We start from the raw sequence: 23,747 nt of genomic DNA on the forward strand, positions 1-23,747 counted from the left end.
GAATGTTTCAAAGTTACAGGTTTGAGTGAGAAGATTATATCCATAACCGTATACTTCATATCCTTGTTTAAAAGGATTTTTATCACCTCAGCAAAACCATGTATATATGTGTGCATCAGAATCATGACAAAACGGCGTGGCATATACAGTTCATATTTTTTGCAATCATTCAGTGAGTAACAGCTTAGACTGCACATTGATGTTTAAACCGTTGTAAAGCAGCTTGGTTTTTAAAGTTTTTAGCAAAGAGATAAAAAAGTTTTAATAATACCTTTTACTTTGTAAAAAAAAAGGTGTTAACAAACAACAGCAGTCTTGTGCTAAGAGCCGTGGAACTATCAGTTAAGGAACTATCAGTTGTGAAATTATCAGTTGTGAAATTATCAGTTGTGGAACTATCCGTTGTGGAACTATCAGTTGTGGAACTATCCGTTGTGAAACTATCCGTTGTGGAGCTATCCGTTGTGAAACTATCCTTTGTGGAACTATCCGTTGTGAAACTATCAGTTGTAGAACTATCCATTGTGGAACTATCAGCTGTAGAACTATCAGCTGTGGAACTATCAGCTGTAGAACTATCAGTTGTGGAACATAAGTTGTGGAACTATCAGTTGTGAAACTATCAGTTGTGGAACTATCAGTTTTGGAACTACTAGTTGTGGAACTATCAGTTGTAGAACAATCCATTGTGGAACCATCAGCTGTGGATCCATCAGCTGTAGAGCTATCAGCTGTGGAACCGTCAGTTGTGGAACTATCAGGTGTGGAACCATCAGCTGTGGAACCATCAGTTGTGGAACCATCAGTTGTGGAACCATCAGCCATGACACCATCAGCTGTAGAACTATCCATTGTGGAACTATTAGCTGTGGAACTATCAGTTGTGGAACTATCAGTTGTGGAACTATCAGTTGTAGAACTATCTATTGTGGAACTATCAGTTGTGGAACGGAACCATCAGCTGTGGAAATATCAGCTGTGAAACTATCAGTTGTGGAACCATCAGCTGTGGAAATATCAGCTGTGGAACTACCAGTTGTTAAACTATTAGCTATGGAACTATCAGCTGTGGAACTATCAGTTGTGGAACTATTAGTTGTGAAACTATCACCTGTGGAACTATCAGTTGTGGAACTATCAGTTGCTGTGATTCCAGTGACTTTGACGATTTTTTAAAAAGGATATACCATGCTAGTCTGCCAGAGTAAATGCAATATACGTCTATAGCATATATATTACAAAAAATCATTAAAAAGTTGTTCTAACAAACCCAAGAAATTTTTCAGGTAAGTTACCGCATGTTACTGTTCTAGTGATACGGTAGATATTTTGTAACAGCTTTTCAGCTGATACAAAATATTTACCGATACATAAGCAGATCAACGGCTTCATACTAAATTGTCTGCCAACTGCTATTAGGGAAGAGCTCTCTAATGTGTGAGCTCTCATTGTAAAATAACTGAGTTAGCATATAACAGTAGTGAATAGGTGCGTGTACAACTATACTGTAGACATTTCACAGTTAATCATTTTACCTATTTTTTAAATAAACTAAAAATATCTTCCCCTAAAAGGCTTCTCCTAGTATTGTTTAAACAGTGATGCATTTCACCAATTGTACCAGTAGGGTGTTTTGAATGTAAGCCTCTTCGTTTCGTAATGTTACAAAATCAAGTTGGTGCAATAAAATTGGTTAGCTTGTTTTGTGCTGTAAAATACAGATAATGGATAACAGGCAACAGTGGTTGCAAGCAACACAACTTAAACAAAAGGGCTGCAGGCTGACATTTCAGTCGACCGTACAGCAATTTAGCAACTTAAACTTTAAGATTCTGCGACTGATGACATCAATTTTAAAACCAAATAGTAAGCAACAAAACATTGACTGCGCGAAAGATGTTGCAAATAGATGTAGATATCGCATCGTTCATTGATTAAATAATTGGAGCAAGTCTTTCAACATAAAACAAAATGTTACGAGCAAAGGCAACTCAATTTGATACGTTTAATAATAGCTTGCGAAATTTAGAAAATGAGATTTCAACAAAAAGGAAAACCATATCAACAAAAATATCAAGAGATTAGAAAATAAATTAGCTCATGAAAAACTATACATTATGGGAAATGACAGAACAAAGAAATCCTGAGATTCTAGTAATAGGAAGTAGCTTTGCAGCATAGATGGGTAGAATTGTTAAATATTTCTATTATCATATTTACTAAGTTGTATGAAACTATCATATACCGACATACCAACAGGAAATGCAGTCAGACACCAAAATAAGCATATAATACCGTGCAAGCAGCAAAATTCTCAAAGATATCAAAAGATCCAATAATTAGAAAACGTCAAAAGCAAATTGGAAGCATCATAATTGAAGAAATCAATTGCGGCAGCATTGCGCCAACACCAGGTGGTGAACATGCCCAACAAATTTAGAAGCAATTAAATCTACCAACCACTACCAGAAGACCACCAAAGAAACATTGAAAACAAATCAAATGATTACACATATACAGATCTGCCATCCTCCGTCAGACACGACCTAGATACCAGGAGCAAGTCTCGAGCTCCACCCTACATGTCTAATCACGTACACTAGCTGAAGACTTATGCAGCAAGATATCTTCGCACACCCGACATGAAGCATTGAATCTTAACACTCAACCTACTGCCACAGACTAGCTTACGCACATGCTAGACATCTATAAAAGAGAACAGCTTCAATGATTCAGCCACTCTCCCCCCTCGCCTACGGAGCCTCATTTTCCATCAGCTGAGCCTTTTTTTGTCGCTATCTCCACAGCTAAAACTCTCCATTTGTGGACTGTCACGACTCTCATTTGATTGTCGAGACTCAGTCGTACGAGACTGAGCAAATGGACATGGATGACTGCTCGAGTAAGAGTGTAACATTCATAGGCTATTTTAACCTTTTGTCATTATTATTATTGTTTTAGAATTTTGTTAGTTGTGTATTTCAATTGTTGGACTTACAAAATAAACAACTTTGACTGGCAAATATCAGTATTGCTTCCAATAGCTTAAAACCTTCATCAATACCTGAATCAGTAATAATCAAATTAGTTCTCACAAGCTAAGCAAAAGTACACAAACAAAACAGTCAAAATAAAATAAGATGACAAATCAATTTCAACACTGATGTATGTGGATTTGAATTAATTACGCATAACATAATTCTACAGATCCATCCATAACAACTAGACAAGTATTCTGCTGCTACAAATTGTGCTAATGACACAAAAACTCATGAAATCTACGCCAAAGATTTCTTGGCTATTTAAGACACGCTCACACAACCACATACAGTAAACTAAAGCTAGTGACACCATCTAGAACGATTACATAGCAGAGTATCGATAATGACCAAGGCATTACATTCGTGGAGAGTCAACTATAAGTGACTGAATGATTATCGTTTGTGTTTTAATTTCGCACCTTCACATTATATGTTTATAATATTAACCTACAATGGTACGCTGGTGCAATGCAATTGGTACGATGAAAAATGCTTAAATGTACTGCTAGTCCTGTGATCCTCACGTCCATGACACCCTTCGTTGACATCGATAAGAAAATTCAACTGCATGTTGATATCAGCCGCATATTTAAAGTGCACATTATGTTAACTAATGATGAACATTCGCTAAAAGACCGAGGTATGACTATTATTTGATTAATGTTATATGTACTAGGTATTATGACAAAACTAGATAAGCCTCTGGTGAAATTAGGTTTATATTTAGGCAAATTTTTATAGTCGACAGTCAACCATTACCAAATTTTTGTGAAACGAACTTTTCTATTTCATTAACTATCCATGCAATAGAAGCTTATGTCCGACTTGTGCGATATCTGCATCATTACAAAACTTTGTCAAATCCTTAGGATCAACATTTTCGGCTGATTTAAAGCGTTGATTATTGGTCAAATACCCTATGAATAAGCAAATCACGCCCAGTTCCGATTTGAAGTCACGCCTATTTTCCATTAGCCTCAAAGTGTTCAACATACTAAACTTATTCATAGAACTATTTTAAAGTATTTCAAATGAACAGTAAAGACATTCAAACTAGTGCATTATTTATATTCCAGCCAATGTATAGATTGCCAAGCTTTTTTTATTGTCAACCCTTGCTTATTCTAGAGATCTCCAGACAGAGAGCCATAATTACATTTTCTAAGAGGCGTTGGGCATTGACGTGGTAAACCTTCAAAGCGGCTAACCCGCCTTTCGCATGCCGCCATATTGCCAAACTGTTGACTGTTAGCCAGTGTTTGAATTTGGGAATTTGTGCTTATGCGCCTGCAATATTCTCGATCGTGCAAAAACGATGAATGAAACGAAAACGTACACAATTCAAGTAACCAACATTTCACCAAATATAACGGAAGACCAAATCAAGCATTTTCTTGAGTATATTGGTCGAATACGCGAGTTCAAACTATATCCCGAAACTGATGGGTGAGAATATTAATGTTCTGGTTTTATCGATCAGTTTAATTCAGTGTTTGAATTTGAAATGCAGAACGATAAATGTAGGATAGTAATATATGTAAAATTGACAACTTTATCTCGCATGTTTGTTTTAATGATCGCTTTTTTATTATATTTTGCTTGATTCATGCATAAAAAAGCGGTTAGTTTTGCGTGAAATTATTCTGTTGTCTGACGTGTACATTTCAGTATGTTTAATGCCAAGCTGTAATGCAGTGTATGTGATTCCAACATTATCAGCAACATAGTTATTCTATAACCATTGCGAATGAAGTTGTTTTCTCAAGAGTACCTGTATGCTTATTTACATTCTTTTTGTTAGAGACACAAATCAAACGAAAGTTGCGTATGGCAGATATGACTCCCCTGAACACGTTGAAGTTGCGTTACATCTCACCAATACTGTTATGGTAGATAGGGCCTTAATATTGGTACCATACCCTGATGGTAAGTCATGTCCCCTATATGATAAATTAGACAAGGTTGCTGGAACCATTTCTTTAGTTACATGATAATGCAGATGATATGAATACATTTTTTTCGGTTATTCAAACGTATATTTGAAGTTTTTCTCTATTAAAACTCTGAATGTTGCAATATGAATTTATTTACGTCGCATTGTTTTTAAATATTTTATCCAAAAGTTATTGGCAGACCCACTAGAAAAAAATTATGTAGAAAACTCTTCTTGTAGTACTTACAAAAGTATTTGTTTCAGAAACTATACCAGATGAAACTAAGGCGTTAAGGGTGGCAGCGCCAATGAGTACAGTTGCGGGTATGTTACCGCCTACCCTGGAGTGGCCATCCAATGTGGTTAATATGGTAAGCTGGTATGTTATTGTTTACTTGTCGATGTGTCAGTATTACTAGACTGCTCCTAGATACTGTCGTTTGCATATATGATGCCTTCAAATTTTGTTTTTTAGATATGCGGTTCTGGCTCTGCTCAGCATATTCACACAATCGACCCAAAGCTCATTGAACTTGGTCTTCAGCAATATCCCAACTTACCAGGCAAAACAGATCCTTCCAAAGTGGAGGAGATTCGTCGTACCATCTATGTTAGCAATCTGGATCCCACGGTATGTTAATTGGTTTATTGGTGTTACAGAACTTCCCATTTTTTTCAATTTTTGGTGCCACCATGCCAGACAAAGAGGATTTCTCAAGTTATCATTTTCACCATCTTAATTGCATATACACTGCATTGGAAAGATTACAAGCAACGTAGATCAATATCGTTGAAGGCTTTAATATTTGCTGTCCAATTGGTTGCATTTTGCTCTGGCACTGATTGTTTTATTATTAAAATATAATGCTGTGAATTTGAAACTTCATGGGATTTGTTTGGCCCTTGAGACCTGTCATGATTGCTCACTAAACCAGCGCCTTGTTCTTTTGTGTATCTGTAGTATGTGCAATGGCTGCGGACTGAACTAGCGATGTACACGGTCATACTCGTTCTATATTCTCCAGTTTTGCCTCCATCACACCATGCCTACTGTATTGTTATTTCGAAGAAAGAATATGCTGGAGATTTAATCTTTGTCTTTCCACATTTTGGTGTTCTTATGATTGAGCATAATCACCTTAATCGTTATAGTGTAACTATTTCTTTCGTCATTGCAAGCATATCTTTCAACACCTAATACATTTATATCACGAAGGATACCGCTTACCTTGTCAAAATTGCAGGCCCTGTTTAGTGTATTTATGTTGATGGTGCCGTTCGTTCGTTACCCACTATGCTGGAGCAGGCTTAATATTGGCAACAGATGTATTTATCGCACTGTTCATGCAGTTATAATTTGATATTAACCAGATATTTTGTAACATACAGGTGAACGCTGAGCAGCTTGTGCAATTTTTCTCTCAAGCAGGAGAAGTGATGTTTGTGAGGATGGCTGGTGATGAGAACTTGCCCTCTAGAAACGCCTACGTCGAGTTCAGCAATCAGAAATCAGTACCTGTGGCACTAGCTTACAATGGTGTCTTATTGAACAACCGTCATCTCAAGTTAGTTTACCCTCTATCAGTTACTGACTGCTGGTTTGCAGTATCTGGTCGCCAAAGCCAGAGGAGTATAATTGACCTTGCTGTCGCATAACGTAAAACCTCTATTTGAACGCCACGGGCTGTATGTTTCAGCCATTCCATAATAGCGTTTTATTAGAATTGACATTCAAATAGTGTGTGGCGCTGTATTTTACGACTAGCTTGTCAGAATTTAAAACGATAAATTTAACGCTTTTGCGAGCGAAGCGATGCCAATGTCGCCAATATTTTGCACTCTCCTTCAGGCGGAGTAACGTTTATGCTGTTGACCTCAGCATTTTTGCTAAACCAATTCTCATAGATGTTGAAGTATCAGACCTAGTTAAACAAAGAACTATGTTGAATAAAAGACGGATACAGTTATTAAATATTTTGATGGTGTCGCTTTGCAAATTCTACCTTCTACCTTTTAGTTTGTGGAGCATCAATATAAATAGCTAAATTTGTCATATGTTTTAGGGTAACCCACTCACTTGGGCCTGTCGCCAATAAACCTCAGACACCAGGACAGGAGGAGATTGCTAAAGCTATAGATGAAGTGATGAAAAAGTTCAAGGACATCGAGCATCTCATTCATGGCGGATCCAAGAGTATGCTTTCTTACATGTTAACCCTTTTGCAGGCATAGCGACATTAATGTCGTTTCGCGATACTGACGCCAATGAGCAGAGCGACTATTATGTCGCCACGCAAACGTTGTTTATAAGTTTGTTTCTGGTTAGCTTATTGCCTTTTTTTATTTAATCTTTTACTAATAGTAAACTACAATATATTGGTCTCTATTAGCAACCAAAGAATTAGCCATTTTGAGAGAAAAAACGATCGTTTTTGCAATACTAAATGAAAAATCCGAAATATGTATTTGAATAAAATTGAAAATTTTGTTTGTAGCTTCTTAATGCTTTTGTTACTGCTTTCTGAATATTTTCCCAGAGTGCAACAACTTTCTTTTGCTGTCATGGCCTCCTCCAAAGGCAAAGCTATAGAGGAAAAATCGTAAGCACATGATGTCAAGACTGTGGTGTAGGCCTCAGCAAGGGTAAATGCTTCCAAAATTACTGTAGCTAGAGAAACACTTATATAAGAATTTGACTTATAAATGTTTATTTGTATTTACCTGTATAATAAAAGCATAATGAGCGTATACAATATCAGAAATAAAAGTGTATCAATGATTTTTTTTCAAATCAATTTGTGAAAAATTAATCTACCCAGTGGGTCTCAAATAGCCCCAAAAAAAACTTGCCTGCGAAAGGGTTAATATAAGCTTGTTATCCGTGTACCTAAGCTAGATGGCAGGGAAGGTCATAGTTCATCAGCTCATCTGGTATATCCGCACAAATGGCCACATTGGCATCATTGAGTGTGAGATGCCTGGGATTTGTATTGTAGGCAGCAGCAAGCGCTCAGGACACAGTCGCTCTAAATCTAAAGAGAGACGCCGGCACAAATCAAAGGAGCGACGACGATCAAGGTAAATACAGATCAAGTGCAGAACTTAAAGAAATAAGCCAATTACTTTTGTTATGCTGTATGAATAACATAAAATACGCTATCATTATATTTTTATGAAAATATTGAACTCAAAAAATAGTCAATATTCTCCATCTTGATAAACTACCGTAAAACCTCTAATTGAACGCCATGGCGCTCTATTTTTCAACTTCTCTATGGTGGCGGTCAATTGGAGGCAGTGTTCAAATAGAGGCTGCGGGTCTATTTTTCAAATAGCTCGTCAGAATTTTCACAAGATGAATTTAGCCCTATTAAGGGCGAGGCGAACGTCACCTATATTTTGCCCTCTTTTTCTGGTGGACCGATATTGAACATTTTGAATGCAATAAATATGCTAACTTACCTCTAACTTGTCAAAGATCTCTTAATAAATATGCATCAAGAAACTGAGAAATATCTCTACCAGTTGATATCTATTGCTTGCAATTGACCTGCGATGATATTATAGCCTGTGTCCTTTGCATTTTGTTGGCATTTACAATTTTTATTTCATTCTAAAGTTGAAGACATATTTTTATCTTATATCTATATTTAACAATCTTGCATAAACGCTCCTTGCAATCGCTGATGTTTGCTACAGTTTGAAGCCAAAACTAGCTTATGTGCAATAGAAGTGGAGTTAGGAACACCGATCCATTGTAGGTCGTGTTAAGATAGCCGCAAAATGCTATTAAATAACATGCTATAAATCTGCATATTTATAATTTATACAACAATAATCTATCAAATGAACAAGTGACATAAACGAACCACACTTATATTACATGCAGAAACAAGAATTAACGTTTTTAAAACCAAAAAAATATTTCCATTGTTTGCTCGGATAGCTGCGTTTTGGTTGTTGCTTTCGGTGGAATGAACGTCTTCTAGTTGTCCAATACCTGCCACAATATCTTCTGGCTTCAATTCTTCTGCACTGCTGAACCAGTCGATATTAGCATCCAAACAATTTTTCGGCAGAGCAAAACTTTTACGCGCTGCATTTAGCACTGATGCTGGGTTAAAAGATTGTCCACTAAACGTATAACCTTTGGTCCAAAACTTACGAACCGACTTTTATATGCATGTTCTTTGAAGTATTAGGACCGCGTTAAACAAGGAACTTCTATTAGCCTGAGATAGGCAGTAGTTATTTCTATGGCATTGCTTTTCAAGTCCCATCTACCATTGTAAATTTGAGCCATTTTTTTGCATGTAGGCTAATTCAAAGAAGAAAGACCGCGTTAAACAGTGAGCTGCTACTAGCCTGAGACCGTTATTGATTATTGCTGCGGTGTTGCTTTCAAAGTTTCAACGAAAAAAACGTAAAGCTTCGGAATTGGACATTAACTGCTATTGATATCAATGATTCATTATTAATACGATTTTGTGTACACTTTTCTATTGATCAGTTGATAATATGGGGTCGAAAAGATCAAATATTGTCAAAGTGGCGTTCAATTGGAGAGTGGCGGTCTATTTTTCAACCCTTCTCTCAGGGTGGCGGTCAATTTGAGGTGGCGTTCAAATAGAGGTGGCGTTCACTTAGAGGTTTTACAGTGCAGACGGTTCCCTACTTACGAACATTCGAGTTACGAACAATGGTACATACGAACGTATGTACCGTTGTTCGTAACTTGAATAACTTTCGAGTTTTTTGTTTGAACTTTACATACGTATTGTAAAGGGATTTGCCGGCCTTTACTTGGCACGATCTATACTACTAAATAAATAGAAGAGAGTGCGTGTAATTTCATTCAGTTTTTAATTAGCGAAGGAAATTTCACTAGCCGAGGCGCGTACGTCTATCTGCTCTGCTCAACTAAATGAGCGCACTCATTTATATAGAATAATATCAACCGTTCTTGCTAACGGCAAACGGTAAGGACACCGGCTAACAAGGTGAATAAATAGGACCGCTAGCGTTGGTATGACAACAATATAAGTGACGAAAAGTGATAGTGTTATGACGGTATATCAGATATAACAGTAGCATATTGAGTGAAACAACGATATAATAAACGGACAACACATACAAAAAATAAGACAACAACGATAAGTGATAGCATAACGATTAAAACAACAATATAATAAAAAGGACAAGACTTACAATAAATAAGAACTGCTGTGTCATGGCCCGGCGTCCACCAATGTATTATCTCTATTTTATTAAATAGTTTTTCAGTACAAACCAATACGGGTTACTTATACAAGCTTTAAACATACTTATATAAACCTTCAATATACTTATATAGGCCTTAAACATAAATTATAATACAAAATATAGCACTGAAGCAACTTACAAACAAATTCACCTTACGAACAATCGTTCGGAACGTAACTCGTTCGTAGGTTGGGAACCGTCTGTATATATTTCAACAGTACACCAGGTTGCAAAAAATAAGTTGTAAAATATATTCATTCTACTTTTGTGTCAAAAATCTCAGACTAAAATATCTACCAGTACAATGGAACTTTGGTTCTCGAACACAATCCGTTCCAGAAGATTGGTCGAAAACCGAGTTGTTCCTGATCCGAAACTAGTTTTCCCATTAGAGTATGTAATGTATGTAAGTTTCAATCCGTTCCAAGTCGATTTAACAACTTTGCTAAAGTATTTTTCAACATCTTACACCATAAACTGTACTGTATACTATAAATGAAACGGGTAGATATAGATCATGTTTAATTTTAATAAAAGATTTTCTATCTATGATGAAAAAAGAAAACAAAATTAAACATTTTGTATGCTTTTCTCTTAAAACATCAAAACATAATTTACAATATAATACCAAAAATCACAGAAGTTGATAATGAAACTACAAAAAATGCGCTAGGTCAGTTACATCAAAAATCGTGTGAAAAAGAAAATATAAACAGCAATGGCACCGTTACTTCACATCTTTGAAGAAAAATCCTCCTCCAAATAAGTAGGGTAACTCGACTGGAGGAGTTGTGTCCCTAGAAAATCTCTTCAGGAGAGGTGACATCCTCCCAGGTGGCTCCTTTTTGTAAAGAGTTAATGACACGAAACTTCTCCCTTTTTGAGAACTTTCTGAAAGTGGCTCATAACAACGTCATTAAACGTATAAACATGCTGTTGCCGGAGCTGTTCAGAAAGTTTAATTCAAATGTGCATGTTCCGGTTTGGTCGAGAACCGAATTAATGGTCGAGATCCGAGACAAACCAATCTCATTTTTTGGTCGAGAACTGAAGCATTCGAGAACTGAAGTTCCATTTTGTGTACTCATTATTGGTTCAACTGGTGTACTGATTATATACAGTAGAACTTCGGTTCTCGACCAACTCGGTTTTCGACAAAAGATTTCGAGATAAGTTCGTCTCGGATCTCGAACATAAATTATCGACCATAATGCTTCTCGACCAAACTGGAGCATGGAATTGGAACAGCGTGGAAACATCCGTTAACAAACGGAGAAGCAATTTACATTTATGAAATTCATTAAAAAAAGGGAGAAACCATCTGGGACGACATCTCCATCGAAGATAATCCCTCCAGTCCGAGTTACCTTAAATTGTTTTGGAGGAGGATTCTCCTTCCAAGATGTGAAGCAAACGTGCCATTTCTGTTTATATTTTCTTTTTCCTACAATTTTTGATGTAACTGATCTGTTGCATTTTTTGCTGTTTCATTACCAATTTCTGCAATTTTTAGTAATGTATCTTACCCTTTAATGTTTTTGATGTTTTAATAGCAAAACATACGAAATGTTTACTTTTTGTTTGCTTTTTCCATCATCATAAATAGAAAACCTTTTATTAAAATTAAACATGATCTATATCTACCCGTTGTTATATATAGTATACAGTACAGTTTATGGTGTAAAATGTTGCAAAAATACTTTACTGAAATTGTTTTCTTGTCTTGGAAAGGATTAAAATTTACATATATTTATTGTAATGGGAAAAAGTGTTTCGGATCTCGAACTACTCTGTTTTCGAACAACTTTCTGGAACAGATCAAGTTTGAGAACCAAGGTTCCACTGTACGTTATTAAACGATATACATCGCTGAAAGTTATAAAATTTTTAATTTACAGTGGTTTAAAAACCTTTACAGTTGCTTTTATTTTCTCTCTTAATTTATTTCAATGACACAAAATGATTTTCTCGTGATATGTAGTTTGAAAGTTAGAATGGCAAATGTTGTTATATGTTAAATACAAATCAATTTTCTGTTCTAAAACTTTTTTATTACCCGGACAACGCCGGGTAGCACAGCTAGTACATACATCTCTGAATGAACTGGTCACATTGTCTAATACTTATCATGAGTAAAAAGATGATGTGAGAAAAGAAAAACCTTGAAATATTTAAAAATTTATCAAATAACAGGTATGAGCTATCTTAATCTAAAATTGAAATGGTCTAAAGCAAACTAGGTTTAGGTAAGCTCTGTATCATCATCATCATCTCTACCTAATATGCATTTGTTTTATCACCGAGGCTCTGCTAAGGCTAGGTGACAATAAAAACACTTTTTCATTCTATATTATTTTAGCAATTACATACCATTTAGTTTTTATTCTCAGTTTTTCACATACATGAATAATGTGTTTTAATACTCTGTAATTAACCCGAAATAATTATCGTTTAGTTTGTGGTCCATTGAACTAATTAAATGATACAATGCATGCCTATGGAACATTTGCTCCAGCATATCACGGCATTGATATACAAAAACACCCCTGAACATTAATTTTCTATCTCAAGGTTTGGCTGAACATGATGTAGTCTTTGCTGTATTTATGCATAAAAGTTTACCATTTTTATTAATGTGTATCATTAAAAAGGGGCAGTGGAGTATTTGCATTATTCAAATGGAATTCGTTTTAAGAGCATTGCACATTTAATCATATGCGCTAAATTGAAAACTTGCTGCACAATTTTGTAGAGAAAGACGACGCTCTCCATCGCCAAGAAAAAGTAGCCGTCGTTCATCTAGGTAAGATTCATCATTATTATTGTCTTAGACCAGCCAGCTTGAGCTAATTTGACATAACTTTATTTGCTCTTAAATAAGTTTTCATTTGTATTGTGAAGTAGTTTCGTAGGACAACAAAAAATACAGCTTGATATAACTGTTCCTTGGTAAAGTAATAGCATTTTTATATGTGACTAAACAAAAAACTGTAAATTTGTGACCTCATTCCAATTCATATCGTTCCTTTAAAGATAGTGAGATATAATGCAACAGCCCGTTTGATCATGATAAAACACCTATGATGAGATGGCTTGTTATTTTTTCAGTGTATTGCTTATTAACTTGACACCTTGTCAATGTGAATGTTTGATCCATAGGCCAAGTTCAAAGAAAGAAGGGGAAGAAAGTTCTAAATCCGCTCCTGCAAAGTATGATAACCATAGTAGCTGCGTGTCTAGCAGATCCTCTTGCGATTTTCGAATTGCTTACCCATTTCGTAAAAATTCGCAGCTAAATTTGTTTTATATATATGTATGGCATAGAATGTGCGAAATATATTGTTAGTTTAATTCCCTAAATTGTGCTGTCTATGTTTCGCACCACATCCATTCGTATCCACTCACATCATTAGGTATCATTCACATGTTTGTGTTTGAGTGTTTTACAGAAACCAGTGCTCACAAGTTTCTCGGTTTTACAGAGAACGGGAAAGAAAAAAGAGGTCAAGGTCGAGAGAGCGTAAGCGCAGCAAAAGCAAAGAGCGGCGCAGGAGCAGGGAGAGAAAAAGAAGTAGGAGCAAAGAGAGAAAAAGAAGTAGGAGCAAAGAGAAAAAGCGAAGCAGAAGTAGGGATAAGAGGAGAAGTAGGAGCAGGGAGAGAAAAAGAAGTCGTAGTCGTGATCGTCGAAGGGACCGAGACAGGTAAAAATCAATCAGTCAATCTACGATTTACAAAAAAAACTCATGTCCGTTCACATCTTAGCAGTTTTTCGCTGACTATTTGAGCTACTACGTCTGTTGCATTGACATGCTCATTATTTAGTTGACCCTTTGACCTACAAGCTATTGAACCTATTCGGATCAATTGGTTTTTTAAAATTCCCAAGTATTTGCTATCACCGAGTTGAATATTAGAGCTTATATGAGTCTAAAACTAATAAACAATGCGCATTGCATAAATAATATGTTTGTTTGATTTATAGTAAATAAATCTAAAGGCGTTCATTGGTATTTTGGTTTCACATTGATTAGCACTCACTAATGCCTATTGTTTTCACTCTTCTCGGTCTCAGCTAATTATTTGCAAACCTTCACGCTTGTCCTGTAATTTATCATCTACTTTACAGCGATACTTTCATGTTTTTAAAAGTATCTTCCTTTCCATGGGTTGAGCACATCTTTAGGGTGCTGTTTGAGTTGCCTGAGACCCGGAATCAGGTTCTAATAAGTTCTCTAACTTTCACTAATGTGTTTTCTTTCACAAATGATGTGCATTCTTATTTCATAACGGCTAATATCTTAGGATTAAGAATTTACAATTTTTCTTCACTGTTGGAAAACAAACTGCAATCCTTGTGTTAAAATAAAACTAAAGTATATTCATCCATTGAATCTCTTATAAAATTTTATATTCGTAAATTGTCTAAAATGGGTAGCTGCATACCTAAAGGGAACTGCTTAGTAGCTTATGGTAAAGATAGCCAGCAACAATATTTTTAGAAGAAAATTCCATCTCACTTTCAAAACCGATCATATGCAAGTTTTGAGCGCAGTTTTAATTCAGATGCACAGATTTTGCACTCAATACATTGAAGACTAATTCGACACATGGCTTTAGTTAGGCTTTATGGTTTTATATATGTTCATTGGAAATGCCATAATGGGCTAGTTAGCGAATTGTGAATAGAATAAAAAAAGATGATGAATGTTTTTTGTTATTACCAATTTGTTGTCTAAATAATTATTGCTCTCAATATTTTTGTGTGAAACTCAAATACATGGGAAATTTAGAATGTTCTATTTCCTTCAGTATGTTCATGTTTTTCTTTTCAAACCAGCTATTTATAGTAGTCTCTGTGTGTCCATTTTTTTTTTGCTGTTGAGAATTGATTGGGCATAGAAATATGGGTGACTATAGAATTTTTTGGAAGAACCTCTTTAAAATGTAGTTTAAAGTGTTATAACCCTAAGATAAGTCATTTTTTATTACCGTATTGTGTCGATAGCAATCTTGAGAAAGAGTTATGTGCATTGCTTCAATAAGAACTACTTATTGGCGACACCCAATTGATAATGATAAAACCATTAACACGTGATGGATATTGTATTTATCTATGTAGTTTTCAAGAGTACCTTGGCTATTCACTTCATACAGCACTTGTTTTTGGCTGCACTCCGAGTGCTGCAATGTTTTCTGGTTTCCAGCAGATATATATTAAACTAATGACGGCCTTTAATCTGTAGATCCAGAGATAGAAGAAGAAGATCCAGGTCTAGGGACCGATCTAGAAGGTCCAGAAGCAGAGACAGGTATTTGAGTTTTATATTTTATAGTATTCGAGTTCTGCAAGTTTCACAGCCCTCATTTAAATCATTGGGATATATCTGGTCATATCCGTGTCATGCATGACGGATGTCTCACACTTTACTATGTGTTCTAATTTAAAGAAAATCACGAGGTAAGCGGTCTTCATCCAGAGATAGAGACAGGCGAAAGCGTCGTGATGACAAAATTGAGGATAAAGATAAAAATGGTGTAAAAGTCAAAAGGGATTATGATGCTGAAGAAAAAGGTATGTAGTGTTCCTACATAGACATCTGCGTTACTTTCTTTTGTTGTTGAGTGCTTGTCTTACTCCTGTCATCTGTATTGACAGCTTATATTTAGCAGTTTTATTTGAAGACCTGATAATTTTTAGTTGACAATGCTGAGTGTAGGAATTATAATTTGATCAGTTTGTTTGTAACATGTAGACATGGATGTGGGGGCAACTACCGAGTCTGTTGTCATTTATCACATGTAGTAGACATTTATGTGGGGACAACTACCAGGCCTGTTGTTCTTTATCACATGTAGACATGGATGTGGGCACAACTACCAAGCCTGTTGTTCTTTATCACATGTAGACATGGATGTGGGCACAACTACCAAGCCTGTTGTTCTTTATTACATGTAGACATGGATGTAGGGGCCACTACCAAGCCTGTTGAAGAGAATGGCGAGCAAGCTGAAGAGCAAATAGAGAAGACTAATGGAGAGGCCAGTGATTTAATAGCCTCTGACCCTGAAACTGACCCTCAAATTAATGATATCTCTGCTAGTAGCTCCAAGGCAAAAGATGCCATGGCAGACCTAGAAAAACAGGCTGACACAGAGGCAATGGACATGGACACAGGCGATGATAGTGAAACAGGCGTGTAGGAGATGATTCTAGACTCGTTTGTTTACTATGACGTTTTACTGTAAGATATCACTGTATATTGCTGTATAAATGTTCTGTTAAAACCATTCTTCATTTGAAAACCATTGTTTTCTCGTTTTATGTTGAAGGTGAGCATTATTTTGCAAGTTTCTTAATATCCTCATCCTCCTAGTCAGTTACACTATTTCACACATGTGGTATATGACCACAGCATGCGTGACTGATGCCATTTAGAGTGGAGTAACCAACTATTCACAGTATTACTTTCCATAAGTATGGCTAAGGATAGTGGATGACCGATGGGAGTGACCAGGCAGCTATCTGTATGTATTCGGTAGCATGTTGAGATTACTGTAAAACTAAATTGTTATTACTGCTTGTGTTAGGGACTGTATGTAGTGAAATAATACAGATATGTTGCTGATATTACTAGCATCATGTTTGTAGATGCGGTAATAAATATGATCCTGATCCGTATAAATCACTACGTACTAATAATTAAGGTCCTGATGGGCAAGTCTATTTCTTCTTTGATGATTCTCCTCTGTGTAAATATGGTTGATAATGTCTGATAAATATTAAAAGTTGTGCAATGAGTAATCTACTAGCTGGAAACTTGCGGGATAGTAAGTCGTTGCAACAGCATATGGCTTGAGTAAGAATAGAAGAGCTGATTTACATGCCAACTATAGCAAATTATCAAACAAATGCTAGTTTTCTCTTAGTTCAACCATTTTATTGTGATTTGCTAATGTAACAAAACAATGTAACACCGCATAGCGCTAAAGGTGCTAGCTGTGTAGCCGCTAAAGGTGCTAGCTGTGTAGCCGCTAAAGGTGCTAGCTGTGTAGCCGCTAAAGGTGCTAGCTGTGTAGCCGCTAAAGGTGCTAGCTGTGTAGCCGCTAAAGGTGCTAGCTGTGTAGCCGCTAAAGGTGCTAGCTGTGTAGCCGCTAAAGGTGCTAGCTGTGTAGCCGCTAAAGGTGCTAGCTGTGTAGCCGCTAAAGGTGCTAGCTGTGTAGCCGCTAAAGGTGCTAGCTGTGTAGCCGCTAAAGGTGCTAGCTGTGTAGCCGCTAAAGGTGCTAGCTGTGTAGCCGCTAAAGGTGCTAGCTGTGTAGCCGCTAAAGGTGCTAGCTGTGTAGCCGCTAAAGGTGCTAGCTGTGTAGCCGCTAAAGGTGCTAGCTGTGTAGCCGCTAAAGGTGCTAGCTGTGTAGCCGCTAAAGGTAGTTAAAGGTAGCTGTGTAGTTAATTGTAATTTCATTAATTTTTTCAGTCAACTGTCATCTTGCTTCATGTGGTTATGTAATAGGGTGGACTACCACCATTGCCTCTAGCACAAGGTCAAAGTTCAAGCTGAGAAAACAATTTTAAATGTTTACTGTAATTATAGTTTCAGATCCTGTATATAGTCTTGCCTCTAATTACCATTTAGCTATATCGAAAGAAGTTTGTCCCTATAACAGCTGGTTGTACTATACCATTGGGCTCACCAGAGTACTTTTTACAATAAGTATTCGTATTTTACGCTTACTATTACTTTGTATTGGAAGGATTTGCTGTCAGGCTTGTCTATCGCTGTAGGAGTTTTCACTTCTGTTACCATAGTATTGTGAATTTCAGCTTAATATGTCTCTCGAATGGTCTTTCGACACCACATTCTTCCTTTCCAATTCTGCTTTCACCCCTACCCTTGTCTGTTTAACTTGAACAAATTGTATGTATAAATTTTTATTAATACTGTGAGGGGCAAAGAAGAATGTATGGCATGGTAAAACAAGTCGAATTCCGTTACCGCCAAAGGTGATTAGGTATAGCTTTTGAGTTAACTAAAAGCATGTTAGCCATTTTAATAAAATTGTTCAATTTAAACACAATATTTATTTACCTTCATCAGTGGTAAAAATCAAGTTAAGAGGTATTTCTTGTCAAGTAAGGCAGCTGGCTGTACTATGATAGCACTACCAAGGTACGCCATTTTGCGAGATTGATGGCATTATCTGTTGTCAACGAAAAGTCTAGGCTCAGCGTTCTACTCTGCTGCATTCTGCCAGCTCCGTTTCACTAGAAGTAACACCCATGTTATGTGAGTATGTATACGTATATTTCTATTCATGTTCATATGTACATGAATCCCAATTGCTTGTTATGCAAGCTTTGGAAAAAAGCCAGCAGCACTCCTGGAGGAAGAGTTTAAACAGGTCTGCCTTGCAACCAATATTGAAATGCTTTAACAAAATGTATGATAAAATTTGATTTTTGGTATAATTTTGTATTCAATGTAAAAAAATGTGTCTGATTTGTGCTGTTGTATGCCACTACAGAAGTCTATAAAATCGGCCAACCGCAAACATCAAAAAGAGTTAAAATCTGTTTTTTACAACGCAGGTTTTAGTATTATATTTGTAGGTTTCTCCGACATGTTACACATCATCCTTCACACATTTATTATATTTCTATGCCCTCCAGGTTCAGCTAATGTAATGCCAGCTTTCGAAGCAAAGTTATTTAAAAAACGTAGTTGCATAAACTACATTGTGTTGTAGAATGCTGGTTGTGCGATAACAATATTGGTGAATCAAAATTGTGCTAATTAAAATAAAATTAAATCCATTCTTGAATAAAGCCTCGACAGCTTATTTCTACTCCTGTCTTGGTTGGCAGTGATTATTTGTTGTCGCAGCACTTTCCCTTTACTTTAATTTCTCGCTGCAGTTGCTATGGCTTAATGTACAGGTTGTTGCTAAAAAGAGTCAAAAATGCATTAAACTGACGCATACTGTAATTCATATTTAGAGAGTTTATAGCTTTTGAAATATTTTATAGAAAACAGTAGATTGCTTCAACATTTTTACAGTATCTTCTATGCTAGTTTCAAATTGCTTAGCAAATCTTGTTGACAGTACACCTCAAGATGATAAGTATGCCTCATATCGTTTTTAGACTGAGGGTACTGGTTTGTAGAAGGGCATCATTTTCAGCACGATTGAATGAAGATAATCATATTACAAACACCTCATAATTTATAACTCTACAATATGGGTAATACAACAACAATAGTTGTACCCATAATTAACCACCAATAGTGTACTATAATAAAATCAGAAAGAATGCAGTACCAACAAACAAACACTCAAAATATGACGACTGCAAAGTTGTCAAAACATAAAATAGACAACTCCGTTTGAGGCAGAAGTTGAGCAGCCCAAAAGTTCAGAATAGTAATGCTGAATCAAATATTTGCATGTTGTACTTACATAAAATTAATGTATGTATAAGTGGGTTGTTTGTAGTAAGCGTTCGACTAGTAACATGAGCTCATCGATCCTTTTCAGGCCTTGGGATGTTCAGGTAGTCTTTCTACTGAATAATTAGTTCATGGCCTACCAGATAAAGCAGGCTTCTTTATAAAAGGCGTGACAAGATTAATTTCTGCTGCTTTCCTGATTGGTTCCACAACCTTGCTGAAGCCAAAAAAACATAAGCATTAAGTTTTTTATATTATATCTGCCATTCTTTCTATTCGAAATAATATATCCAGATAGAATGATTTCATTAATGCCTTGAAGTGCTTGTAAAGTAGAATTGTAGATATACTCCTTGAGTTAAAACAAATGAATAAAAACCTTGTGCCCAATTACATAGGGTAGTGGAATAGCGAGTAACATAATTTAATTGTGCTATTTGATGACGCACATGAATAGCTGAGTACAAAAGCTGCCTCATGCTCTAAAGCACTTAACATGCAAGCGAAAGGTTAAGTCTCAACCTTTCGACTAGTATCGACTGAACATGCCTTAAATTACGCTCATCCCAAATTACGCTTATCCAAATCAGCTGTTACCATAGATTGTCTGTTGCAGCTGTTCTAAAAAGAGATATGACATGACATCGTTATATTACGCATAATTTTACAATGTTTACAAACACATGCTGACTTGTCAAAGGGATTTGACATCTGCGCCTAGAAATAACAATAGGCCATTGTGACTGCTAACAATTTCTAGCCTGGTAAACTGGACCGCTAGGTTGTTGCAAATCATCTCCATATTACAACTGTTGTTGTAAAGCTTTTTTACATTATTAGAAATAATTTATTTGCAAGGCTCTAAAAGTGGCAGATGTGTTAGGTAGCCGCAACAGTAATCTTTCAAAAATGTGGAAGCTTTTCATATTAGGATATTTTATAATAAAATGCAAAAAATGGCGTCTACATGTAATTTCCAGCTTACCTATGTTTGACAATCCTTGAGCTTGTACACATGGGCTACGTTTGTAAACAGGGGCTACGCTTGTATGATGAGATGATGGCATGACAAGGGATGATGACATCACTTGCTTCACAAAGTGGAACAAGTTTCACAAATGCTTGTTTCTGAAGTGAAACAAGTGATGTCATCATCTGGTAGTAACACAAAAATAAACCTAGTAAAAAGCAAGTCTCGAATTCATATCACTTCTTCAATTGATTTTCATTATAACAACCTGAAAAAACACAATACGGAATACATTGCATAAAAAGTCATAAAAGAGCATTAAAAGTCCATTAAATGAAAAACAATTAATTCTCACTCAAAAAATAATTGATCAATTTGAATTTAAAAATTCATAATCACTTTAATAACTTTATAATCTCCATAATCATCTTTTGCTAGAAAAATCGAGCCATCACCACAATATTGTCCCTGGCAATACCTAAAAATGGTACGGGGAGACAGTTGATGGAAATGTTTACTTTGCTTTTTCACATGAATGCTCCACATTTGATGAACACTAAAAAGGAGAATGCAGGGTGCAATACATTCCAGAATTATTTAATGTGAGAACATTCAAAATTCAAGTAGCACAGAAAATGCTGATCAATTGTAACAAAAATAGAAATGGTTTCAAGTGTTTAAAAATTTCTGATTTGCCTTAACCACCCGGTGATGAATACTCAACCAAAAGTCCTTATACAAGCAAACATTCTTGGAATAGTTTAATAATTTAAATTCAAACAGACAAGGTAGAAGATAACTCCTGCATGAGTTACCCTAGTGATATTAAACGGTATGGTGAGGGTGTACTGAGAATGACTCAATGTGAAATCAGTAGATATTAACCAATATCGTTTTAGCCATTTGCTGGCGAGGAGCATAGCAAACTTAAGTAAAAATATGGCTTAATATTTTACACGCAATCTAAGACTATGTTCTTTGAGGTGCTATCAACAAGCTCTTTTGAAGTACATGTACTTTAAATTAAAATCAACTGTCTTTCCTAGTCTTTCCTAGTCTTTCAGACAGCTGATTGGCTGGTGCTGAAACTCAGAACTGGCTTTTCTCCCAATAAAATCACTAAACTAAAATCATTCCAAGAACTCTCAAAGTCGCAATTGACAGGGCATTGGAGAGAAAATACAGATATTACAGGCAATGAGAAACAGACCAATGAGTCATGTAGATGAATCTAAATGGCTAGGGAAAACCCAACACAAATTGAGATAAAAGTTATCAAAGCATAGACAGAAATAATAATTTTGTTATCTTTCATTTGATTAAACATTTATTTAAACAGGAATTATTTTTTGTTAATTATTATAGTGTGCTGCTTTGGAATTATGTTTGTAACGGTTTCCAGCCATTATGAGCCATTAGAATTCAAAAATGCATTCTTTTGGATAAATAAGTTATTTTGTGCAGTTATTTTATGCATTTTCTGGAAGCTGTTACCTGAAAAACTACACATTGACACCTATGTGATTTACAAATATAACATAAAATGTATTTATGTATTCCCACCGTAGTGCTGTATTGGCAGAAAATACTTTTATATGCGTTCTATCATTAAAAGAACAACTGTCTGCTGCATATTGCAAAAGTAATCGTGAAAAGGTGGCTACACTGCGCACATGTACACAGCATACAAACACAAAATATCAGTTTAGCAAAGCAAAAGCTATTGCAGGTTCATTAGATATATGTTTGGCAAAGACAACAACCAAAGTATGTGTTCAGTTGTGTATACTTCACTTGATGTATGTAAATAGTTTCTAGCTTATAAGTTGACATTGCTGTTTATCTTGTCTCATTTTTTAAATGTATACTGTTTGATACTTTTAATATACTGTTTCTATGTGCCGGTATATCTACTGTATTTACATAACAGTATATAGGCTAAGACCAATGAATTTGGGGTTAAGCAATTATGGGTCTATTTAAAGTGCTTTGTTGATCTATTTTAGAAATTATATAACTGGTTTACTGACTTGGCTGACAAGTGTAGTTTATTTATTTGCTGCGAAACTTACTTAATCTCTTAATTCCTTACAATAAAACAGGTAAAAAGCAGTCAGCAGTCAACATTCAACAGACAAGACAGCTTGTTCCATTTCATACATAATAAATTAAAATAACAACTTTCGATACCCTACATTTAAACATACGAACAGGTCTTCATTTTAGGCCATTTTGTGCCAGCCAAGCACTCGTGGCCGAGTGTTTCGGCTAAAAGGTCACTAATTAGTGGCATGCACAATAAGCCAACCGATTGCATAATAGACAGCTTGGCTAAATAGGTCTAGACAGCTCGGTACAAAGAGGTCGGATTGGCTAAACCGGCTACATTATGGCTTATATGCTGGAGCTGAGTCAGTACGCAAGACCAACTGAGCGTAAAGGAGGCGGAACCAAGCAAAAGAAAACGCAAATACTGTACAAGGAGGCCAGATGAGCCAAGAAGGTCAGATATCACTGACAGTCTCGTGCATGTTGTTCTGTCAGGGTTTGAAACAGTAGATGACCAATAAGTCAAAAGAATGAGGAAAACTCGCAAGAATGGGGTGGGGACAACCCCTACCTCTAGTCTCTGCGCTGTAACCAACATTACAACCTGCTGAACCCAACAGGAGAGAGCTGAACCCAACTCACTTGTGTTCTGCTGAAACCAACAGAGTGCGCTGAAACCAACGCTGCTAATGCTATAACCTGCTGAAACCAACAGGAGAGAACACAACTCTTGTAAGGATAATTATTTAATTATCCGATTCATTTGTAGTAATTCTGTGTGAGCTTGCTGTTAGCGACAATTATAAACGATATTTCTCCAACAATAACTACTTTATTATAGTAATACTAATCATGCATCTAATTAAAGAGTCAAACCAAAGCTGAACTGCCTAAAAAATTGTGGCAGTATTTATATTACATAAGCGATTGGCCTAGAGATTGATGGTTATCGTTCAAACCGACCAATCATACGATTATAGTCTTGCTGACTGCCAAGTTTCTAAAAATTTTCACATTCAGAACAATAAAAATTATTGCTAGACAATGAG

The 23,747-nt window shown here is 36.0% G+C and overlaps 2 protein-coding genes across 2 annotated transcripts in view; one reads left to right on the forward strand and one right to left on the reverse strand.

The window, feature by feature from the left end:
- LOC137408832 (glycogen debranching enzyme-like) overlaps positions 1-3,918 on the reverse strand; it is a 57,385-nt gene extending 53,467 nt beyond the window's left edge. Inside the window, exon 1 of the mRNA XM_068095415.1 lies at positions 3,801-3,918. The gene's annotated coding sequence lies outside the window, so the exon portion shown is untranslated. The remainder of the gene's footprint in view (positions 1-3,800) is intronic.
- A 321-nt stretch (positions 3,919-4,239) lies between these two features.
- On the forward strand, positions 4,240-16,930 carry LOC137393303 (probable splicing factor, arginine/serine-rich 7). Its single transcript, XM_068079795.1, has 13 exons — positions 4,240-4,487; positions 4,843-4,967; positions 5,239-5,345; positions 5,450-5,605; positions 6,364-6,539; positions 7,038-7,168; positions 7,971-8,052; positions 12,989-13,039; positions 13,396-13,446; positions 13,719-13,937; positions 15,480-15,545; positions 15,684-15,808; positions 16,193-16,930. The coding sequence occupies exons 1-13, from the start codon at positions 4,357-4,359 to the stop codon at positions 16,435-16,437; spliced, it is 1,665 nt and encodes a 554-aa protein (XP_067935896.1). The 5' UTR covers positions 4,240-4,356; the 3' UTR covers positions 16,438-16,930.
- Positions 16,931-23,747: the final 6,817 nt, after the last annotated feature.

The sequence above is a fragment of the Watersipora subatra genome, chromosome 1 (assembly GCF_963576615.1).
Source record: "Watersipora subatra chromosome 1, tzWatSuba1.1, whole genome shotgun sequence".
NCBI lineage: Eukaryota > Metazoa > Bryozoa > Gymnolaemata > Cheilostomatida > Watersiporidae > Watersipora > Watersipora subatra.

Coding starts and splice junctions, on each gene's coding strand:
- LOC137393303 (XM_068079795.1), top strand. CDS start 4,357: ATGAATGAAACGAAAACGTACACAATTCAAGTAACCAACATTTCACCA. Junction 5,346..5,449: donor CATCCAATGTGGTTAATATG/GTAAGCTGGTAT, acceptor TTTGTTTTTTAG/ATATGCGGTTCTGGCTCTGC. Junction 15,809..16,192: donor TTATGATGCTGAAGAAAAAG/GTATGTAGTGTT, acceptor TATTACATGTAG/ACATGGATGTAGGGGCCACT.